Source organism: Pygoscelis adeliae, unplaced genomic scaffold (assembly GCF_000699105.1).
Source record: "Pygoscelis adeliae isolate BGI_AS28 unplaced genomic scaffold, ASM69910v1 Scaffold286, whole genome shotgun sequence".
NCBI classification, from domain to species: Eukaryota; Metazoa; Chordata; class Aves; order Sphenisciformes; family Spheniscidae; genus Pygoscelis; species Pygoscelis adeliae.
In genome coordinates this window covers 542,779-551,594 of record NW_008825076.1, presented here as the reverse complement: position 1 = coordinate 551,594, position 8,816 = coordinate 542,779, and the positions used below count along the sequence as shown (strand labels likewise).

At 48.4% G+C, this 8,816-nt stretch overlaps 1 protein-coding gene across 2 annotated transcripts; it reads left to right on the top strand.

Annotated features, from left to right (window-relative positions):
* The first annotated feature begins 84 nt into the window (after nt 1-84).
* LOC103919250 (oxidative stress-responsive serine-rich protein 1-like) lies at nt 85-4,650 on the top strand. 2 transcript variants are annotated; one of them, XM_009326723.1, is made up of 4 exons: nt 85-306; nt 431-551; nt 2,222-2,332; nt 2,989-4,650. In XM_009326723.1, the coding sequence occupies exons 2-4, from the start codon at nt 475-477 to the stop codon at nt 3,671-3,673; spliced, it is 873 nt and encodes a 290-aa protein (XP_009324998.1). In that variant the 5' UTR covers nt 85-306; nt 431-474; the 3' UTR covers nt 3,674-4,650. The 2 variants fall into 2 exon arrangements, with proteins under 2 accessions (XP_009324998.1, XP_009324999.1); XM_009326724.1 differs by lacking the exons at nt 85-306; nt 431-551 and adding an exon at nt 1,605-1,687.
* The last annotated feature ends 4,166 nt before the right edge of the window (nt 4,651-8,816 follow it).

The window sequence follows — 8,816 nt, the reverse complement described above, 5'->3', positions numbered from 1 at the left end:
CCCGCTTCAGGGCTGGCGCCGGTTCCTTCCCCCTGACTGGGGAGCCGTTCGGTTGTCACCGGGGGACGGTTGTCACCGGGGGACGGTACCGCAGGGACGAGCCCTCCACGGCGGTGGCGGTGCCCAGCTGCCCCTGGCTCTTCTGGCGGTGTCGCGCTCGCAACTCGACCTGGAGTTCGAGTAGTTGACGGGACGCGCGTCGCCTGCTCACCCGGTGAAAGGGGGGCGCGTCGCTGCTTTTGGCGCGGGCTGTGCCCGTTCTGAGAAAAGCAGAGTTCGGAGTTCACGGTGGAAAGTACTGGGCAGGTCCGGTGGGAAGGCAGTGAGATTTCCCGCAGAAGAACGAGCATCCATTACACGCGCCATTTCGGTTTGGCAGAGACCCTGTGTGTTCAGACCTCGGCGTCAAATCCTAATTTCTGTGTTTCAGTTTATTCTATATGGCACGGTTGGTTGCACACTGAGAGCCCATCAATGGACTTGGAAGCTAAAGATGAAGAGGAAGAGAGTCTGCAAACAGCTTTCAAAAAGCTGAGGGTGGATGCAGCAGGGTAAGTGAGCAACAAAAAGGACCGTGTAATTTGTCGGTTTCTTACCACCTATTTGTATTTGTTTTCTATTATTTTGAATCTCAAATGTCATTTGGTGAAAGGTTCCTTACACTCCAAGAGGAGACAACTGCGTCACTTCACATGAAATGCAGTCATTATAACTGTCTAATAGGCAAAGCAGTGCTTTATTACTGACTAATTTTGACACAATATCCAATGAAAATTACACAGCGACTGTATGAAAACATGAAATGATTCGCCCAAAGCAGCGAACCCACTCTTAACTGTTGTGGTAGCCGAAGCTACCTTGTGTGATACAGAACTTGTTTGTCCAGTCACGTAAACGCTGGTGTCTTCAGCCACGTTACCAGCCTTTACCGTAGTGCACGAAGGTTTGCTTGGGAAGCGTCTGAAGGACGCACCATCACTTCGTAGTGCGCTGGAGAGCCCAGGCTCACTGCAAATCGTCAGGCGAAATGCGAGCACTGATCGTTTCTGGTTTCAGGGGATTTTGTGGAGTAGATTTTGTGGAGTAAACATTCACATGCAGACATTCTTATGCTAAAAACTTGTTCCATAACACACTGTGTATACTGACAATATGTCGTATAAGCGTCTTCCTTAAAAGTAATAGTTAATAAAACTATGCAGTCTTAACACTTTGTGAGGTAGTTCACGTGAAGTCTTTTGGGACGTCACAGACACAAGAGAAAGCTTTGTACTGATAATTAATGTTACCTTGTGAATTCGTCTCCATAGCCATCAATACTGCGAACTCATGACTTCCTCTGCACGTTATAATATATTTTGCTTTGCTACTTGTTTCTTCTACTTCAGGAGGTCTTCTGTTAAATGTGGAAAAAAATTACTGTTCTCTAACAAAGAGCTGTGCTTATTAAGCATACCACTTCTGATGTATTACCAGTGACAGACCATGTGGAATTCTGGCTGTTTCCTGATGATATCTTTTTAGGCATAAAAAGGTCTTGTTTTGCAGGCATGTGTTTGGAGCAGCTCAAGTCTTGTGACTAATCCCTTAAGATCAACTTTGGGCTCTTCTGCTAGAATTTCAGCCTCGTTTCTTAGAATTTCCTATCCCGTGTTCCAAATCACACATACGGCCATCATAAATACAGGTTTGCGTGCTGAGGCATTTATGTTTGTTGTCTGGACCTCCAGAGCCAGATGGTTTTTTCCGTTCTGTGTTTATCTGAGAAATTTAATGAGAAATTAATTGGTAATCTGTCCTTGTCTGTTGTACCTCATCCACTTCTCCACTGACGACTTCTCAGCCTGCTGCTATGGGTTCCTGACTGCGTTTTAGATGAGTAGGAGTCTATCTTTAACAACTATTGTCTGACAAGAACATGTGGAACCTGAGTTTACATTCCTTTAATGTGTCATTTTGGTACAAATAAGGCATGACATCAGCCTCTGGGCATTCTGGCCTCTCATTTCATCTCACCTATCTTTAGACCCTTGACTGAGGTCAGTATAGTAATTTTTATAAATCTCTGTAATAGCCCGTTTTTAACCACTAACTACAGAGGAAGTCAAGGCTGCAAACTTAAATGCCTTGGCTCAGCATCTAAAGCGAATAGGCTGACTGGAGACCTCTGAAGCAGTACGTTCAGGCACCGCGGTGATGTGGCGTTTCCCTTTTCACTCAGATGTATTGCAGCTCTGTCTGTGGGCGACGGGACGATTCTCAGAACACCGACAAGAGCAGCCATGGATGGAGCCAAGCAGCAGGCTGTCTGCTCAAAGGAAGCGTGGCACGGGTAAAACACACCGTTCACTGCACCCTGCGTGTGTTCCCGGTTTCAGAGGTTTAACACTTGCATACTGTTTCCAATGAAAGTTGTTGATCAGTTGCTTCGACATACCTTTTCTCTCCTTTCTGTTACAAAACTTTACCATAACTGTTTGATACGGTGGTTTTTAAGGGGCTTTCATCAAAGACTAAAAACAATATTGCCTCTTCTCTTAGAGAGGGTGCCTGAAACTTTGTTTTCCACTGATTTCCTTGGAAGTCCTTTTCTTGAAGTCTTACACCTTTGCAACCCCCTCTCACATCTTTCTTGGGTTATTTTCTTTATGTATTGAAGTACCTGGATATTGAGTGCAATTCTGCCAGCAGCCCCAACTGATACCCAGGTTCCGCACTACAGTTCAGCTTGGGATGACAGTTATCATTTGCTTAACACAAAAGATTTGGGGGGAAGTACCTTTAAATAAGGGCTGTTTGTATGTGTCTTTCCTTCGGGGGAGCCCCAATTTCTTCAGACTCCTCCGCTGTTCCTGTTAGAGATTGTAAGTGACCAGTCACCTGATGTTAACATACCTTTTAAAACGTTTTTAGCCACATTTTAGAGCTTATTGAGCTATGGTGTAGATTCTGGAGTTACCTACTTGCTCACCTGTTCTAACCCTGCAGGTGTGTGAGAAAGCCTTCCAGAGGATCGGCAAGAGTCCCACGTCGCAGGCGCTCCAAGTCTCCCGTCCTGCATCCTCCCAAGTTTACGTATTGCAACATGAAAGCCAACAACCAGCTGAAACACAAAACGCAGGCAGACGCGTCGAAGGGTAATACTAGTTCAGACATTTTTGTTAGAGCAGAGCACGGTACGAGGGACAGGCACGACTCTCACTTTGAGGCCAGCGATGACAGAACTGAACCTTTGGAAGCTTTCACCGCCGAGGAGCCTTTGGAGAAGTCAAGAGAGAATTACCCTACTCTCTCCTCATCCTTTGAAACTAGCTTGCATTCTAGCCAAACCTCAGATTTCCAGTCCTTATCCATGCTTAGCAACGGCAAGCAGTGCCCTTGTACGGACAAGAAGTGCCAGTGCAAACAGTGGCGAACCATGGAAGTGTACTCTTTCTCTGGCTTACGGAGCGTCCTGTCAGAATGCGAAAAGGCAGTCCTCGGAGTCCATGCCCAGTCTCTTCAAAATAGATCCCCCTGTGGGACAGCCTCGTCAAGTTCTCCTAGATCTTGCTCTGAGCAAGCTCGAGCCTTCGTGGATGACGTGACTATTGAAGACCTTTCGGGATACATGGAATACTACTTATATATTCCCAAGAAAATGTCTCACATGGCAGAAATGATGTACACTTGACTGAAAGCAACAGAGAATCCGGAATCGGAGTTTGTGATAATGGTTGGGTTAAATGCCTTGTCAGCGCCGTGTTTTCACTGTTGCGTGTTTGATCAAATGTTTCTTTGCCTCATACAGTTTAGTTTTCTAATAAAACGAAAAATGGAATATAGTTTCCGAGCTTAGTTCTAAAAAGAATGCACTAAAGTCTCTGAATACCTTAACAAAAGCACTGTAGATCAAATGACTCCCTTTGTTTTTCGGTTTGTGCTGTGGATATTCAAGCTCTGTATGCTGTTTTCACTATGTTTTGGGGAAAAAAAAAAAAAGAGCCTTTTAGGTTTTGTTCTGAAATTTTGCAGTGTTTGGAAGGTTCATCCTTAACGTGTCCCAGTACTTGGAGAAATGTTTCATAGCTACAGCTCTATCCTCCTCATCCTGCTCTAGAGAGAAGAATGAGAAGGCGTTCGGTATTTTGGATGGGATGAATCTCCTTTCCGTGAACACTATCTGGCTCCTTTTTGGTTGGATCAAATTGTGAATACTTCCTCCTCACAAATTTATTGGGAGGTCCAGAATGTGCGGGTGTGGGCTTGGACCCTTTCAAAATTTAACTAGCTCACTCTTAAGCAGTTCTATTTTTCTGCAGATAAGTGAAGCTCTTAGAAGCAAAAATATATTTTGTTATTTGTGCTTTACAGATGGAATAATTTAGGGGGAGTGAAGCAGGCTAACGGGTTTTTTTGGCCCGTGCTGTCTCAGAAGTGGAGATGGTGGAGCCACATATACAGATTGTTTCTGAGTATGTTTGATACGCAAAGCAGCGTGGAGATAGGGTAAACAAGAAGTGTGTATCATACAGGCTGTGTGGTGTAGAGCTATAACATTCCTTCTGGTTGAAAATACTGAAATAAAAAATTTTGTTGCTGAGACTTGCGTTAATAAATGTTTGTCAAAACCCAGCAAATTAAAGACTGAATAATTTGACTTACGCTCATCTGCCGTCAAGACCTTTTTTTTTTAAAAAAAAAAAACAAAAATCTGCTTTCAGCGTCAGCTGTACGCACATGCTGAACAACCGCGTTGGAGTAAAATACTGCGACTTTTACTTACTTACACGCTTAAAAGTTGCTCCAGCAAGCCAAGGAGTCACAGGCAGTTGTATAAAAATAGATTACAGCAGATGTAGACAGTTGGCCTTGTATTCCGTGCTAGAGAAGTCTCGGATGTTCTGGATGATAATCGCTGTCTGTAGGTTTTATTCTAATCGTCCCTAAAATTTACGAGTCCAGGAAGTTCAGATTTAAAGTTCGATAAGTTAACATAAGAATACAACTGAAGCTGTTATTTCGCTCTGAAGTGTCACGCAGCATGCGATACTGGCTCGTGCTCTCAAATTTAACCGATTTCTAAATTTTCTCGGGTTAGTACTTCACTGTCCCCTTCCCTTCAGCTTCCTCTTCCAGCACTATCCTGCATACCCACACGCACAGTTTTGGTTTTCTTCACTTTCCCTTCTTTCTCCCTATAGTAGATCTGGGGTAATGTGTACTTTGCTTTTAAACGTAAATATTTAATACTAGTTAGCTTTGCTGCTGCTGTTTTTCAAAGGCTATTTCTGCTTCAGCAGGGGGTGTCTGCTCACGTTTCTGTTCCATGTTTTGGTTTTGCAGCCTCTCTAAAATCGTTGGAAGGAATTGTTGCCAGAGACGGTGTTTCTCCCTTTTAGACTCTTTAACAATTACCCTGCCTCTCGGCCAGCCTTGACCTGGAGTCTGCGCATACGAGGCTGGGGCACGGATCGTTAGCATGCAGAAATACAGTTATTTAAAACCGGCATTGCTTGCTCCCGCTCCCCTCTGCAGCTGGAGCCCTACGAAGGGGCACGGCGAGGCTCTTTTCCCCAGAAATGCGGCGCGGCGGCCTGGCTCAAGGTCACCTCGGCGCAGTTGTTTCTGCTGCGGAGCACAGTCCTGCTTCTCTCTCCTCAGTAAAGCCTGCGCAAACCCCTGGGAGCGTCGAGACCTTCAAGCTGGTGTTTGTTACATAAAACCAGCAGTGACCGACGATGTTGGAAGGGCACAAGGGCCTTTTCAGCTGTGGAGCAGGACAGCGTGCAGCAGGCCCGCTGTATCTGGGGAGAGCGGGGAATTGGGGAACTGATGGAAGTTAAACTAGTCCAAGATACGCCCTGGAGTTTAGGGCTGAGAAGTGAACCCAAAGTGCCAGAAGGCCAGACGGGAGGGAAGAGTCTGCGACCAGGTTCTCTGCGCACATTTCCATAGTGTCCTGCGCAGGAGAGAAGTAACTGGTAGCGAGGGGGGGAGGAAAGGGGAAAGAAGAGACAAAAACTCAGCGGTTTCGTATTCTGCCTGAATTACCGTTTGTGCTCGTGTTTAAGCACATCCAGTGCTGCCTGCGGCAGAGGAAAGGCAGATATTTTGGGTTCTTGATTGCAACAATCAGGCTCGTAGCAAACGTACCGAAACATTGCTGCTGACATTCGCAGTGCTCAAACCATCTCCTTTGGGTGAAATGATGAGCTCTAAGAGGGGACCCAAGCCCAAACTTCCTGCTTCCTTCAGAGCCGTCCCAGTTCAGCTCGCTCACTTCACTCCTCTGATAACTGAGTGACTCCTGCTTGCCTGAAACCTCAAGCTTTACTAGCGAACAGCATCTTCTCTGGGAGTGCCTGCACGGCACGATCAGCTTGATTGATGAGCATCGGCGCTTGGCCTCAGATGTGGCCCGGTACAAGCGGTGCTGAGCACAGCCCTGCCAGCCTTACTGCTCCCAGCCTGCCGCTGTACCTGCCCCAACAAGCTTGGGGAATTCTGTCCACGGGTGCTCCAGAACATGTCCCCAGTCAATCTACAGAAGAATATGTCTAAAATTTTCTGAGAAAGCACTGGTGGGCTTGCAGCGGTCCTGGGACTTTCCTCGGATCATATCCCACCTCTCTATGTCCTGTCTCAGCAGATCCAGGCTGGGTTTTTTTCACTGGCTTCTCCCCACCCCCAGCACTTTACAAGTTACTTGCCTGTCCAGCTTCAGGACTAGTTCAACCGAAGCGGGGATGCAGAAGGGCAGCCTGGATCAATGAAATTTATTTCTCGACTTGCAGAAGCCGAACTGAGTCCTAGCTAAGCTTAACATTGGCAGACGCTGAATCAGGCCACCAGGAAAAAAAAAAAAAAAAATCAATGGAGCTGATCCTACAGGCCGATTTCCACCCCCTCCTTCTAAACAGGGAAGGTGCTTCTGTGCCTGCATGCCCGCCTCCAGCCGCCTGCTCTCTCCCGCCTGTAACATTTGCATCAGCTCTGAGACGAGACACGCCAGATTGTGTATTCCCAAACCGCCAGCACCCGCAATCCTGCCCCGATGGCACCAGGGCTCTGCTGATGCCACCGGGTCCGGCCGCACAGCATCCTGTGGGGCAGCCCAGCATCATCCCCTTTCACAGGCAGGAAGGCTGTGGGCAGGAGCTGGGGATGATCTCAAGGTCACACAAGGTCAGGACACCCCTAAAGGGGGCTGGCACCAATCCTGCCCTTCAAGCCTTGCTCAGTTTAGCAAGCCAAAACCCAGCTAAATAAATAAGCACCTCCAGAGGTGCCGCATACCTGCAGGACCCAGAGGGATGAAGCAACTTGTCATTTTTTATTTCCAACGGCGCAGCATTAATTCATCACAAAATATACCACTAGATGGGGCTTTCTGGACAGCGATCCACAGGAGAGAATCGCTTCTGCTTGGTCAAGCTGCTCCTTTCCTTTCCTTTCCTAAACCCAAAGGCGTCCCTTTCCCATGAAAGGAGCCCCAAAAGATGCTTCTTGGGCAGTGAGGGCTCTCCTGTGCAGAGCAGGTGGGAGGGGAGGCTGCAGCGCAGAGGGCAGGACAGCACCACGCGATGGGGCCAGCTTTTTGTTCTAAGCCCCATTTGCCCTGAGTTTGCAGCAGCGCAGGCCACCGCCCTGACTTTGCAGCCCCAAAGCAGAGGCCAAGCAAGAGCCTTTCCCTGTGGGTGTCCCCGAGGCCAGCGCAGGGTCTCCGGCAGCACTTGGGAAGCCCCAGGCTGGGGAGGGAGGATGGTTTTGGGGGCTGCTGCCTACGGGGGAGAAGGTAGGACAGGCACTTCCCAGCCTCACCCCTCCACCATCACCTTCCTGTGCACCCTCGGTGATGGACAGGAGGGCATCATAACACCAAAGCATTCATTTTCACCTCCCAACCCTCAGAAAATTGCTCCTTTCACTATGTTTGTGCAGCCGGGTACCAGTTTGGCCCCGCTCCCTCCCAGTGCTCTTGGGTGAAGCGTGCCTCAGTTTCCCCACTTGAACCAGCTCTCCCAAACCCTCCCCTGTTTCCCTCCACTCCTGGGGCAACCTCACCAGCTCCGGCGTAGGTGGAGATGGGAACAATGTGTGGAGGAGTCACATTCGCACCCAGAGCCCTCTCGCAGCCCCAAGACCAAGCCTGCAGAGTCCTCTCCTCCATCCTCTCCACAACTTGCCCCTATGACCCCCATAACCGGGCTGGTTCTACCCCCCGGCACTGGCAGCTAGTCCCATGTGTGGGAAATTATCTCCAGGCTGCCAGGTTGCCGGAGATGGAGCGTGACGAAGCCAAGTGTCATAAAGCACAGGCCCACATGTCCGGGTCGCTGTGTCTAGAAATGTGTCAGCTGCCTACAGGCGTTTGCCTGAAAACCTCTGGGTGCTGCTCGTAGCGCCCGGAGAGCAGCAGCTATGGAAGCCCCAGCGCTCTCTGAGCAGCAGAAACCCGGCCGGTTTGCAATTGCGACACACCTTGCTAATTCTGGAAATGACCCCCAACCGTGCCTGCTTTGGTGCAGGAGAGCTCGTCCGATTTGGCCCGGTGTCCTGGGGCTCCGGTACACAGTGAGGGCTCCTGGGCTCTACCCCGGTAAGGCCTGCACGACAACCACTAGGCAGTAGCAGTAATTAATCTGTGCTCTCCAAAAATCACTGAATACCTTTAAAGAGCCATTGCTGCTTCTTTCCATGAAGGTTGCAAGGCAGGCAAGACACCTGCTAGACATTTTAAAGCCACTATCCATCAATGTAGCTATTTATTACATATTGCCATATCTAAACCAGTCAAAAAAATCTTAATCTCTGGTGCAAAATATTCCTAAGGA

What these genes read in the sequence shown, in the direction of transcription:
- LOC103919250 (XM_009326723.1), top strand. Translation starts at nt 475, where the DNA reads ATGGACTTGGAAGCTAAAGATGAAGAGGAAGAGAGTCTGCAAACAGCT. An exon ending in CTGAGGGTGGATGCAGCAGG is followed by an intron (nt 552 to 2,221) that starts GTAAGTGAGCAA and finishes CTTTTCACTCAG; the next exon opens with ATGTATTGCAGCTCTGTCTG. An exon ending in TCAAAGGAAGCGTGGCACGG is followed by an intron (nt 2,333 to 2,988) that starts GTAAAACACACC and finishes CTAACCCTGCAG; the next exon opens with GTGTGTGAGAAAGCCTTCCA.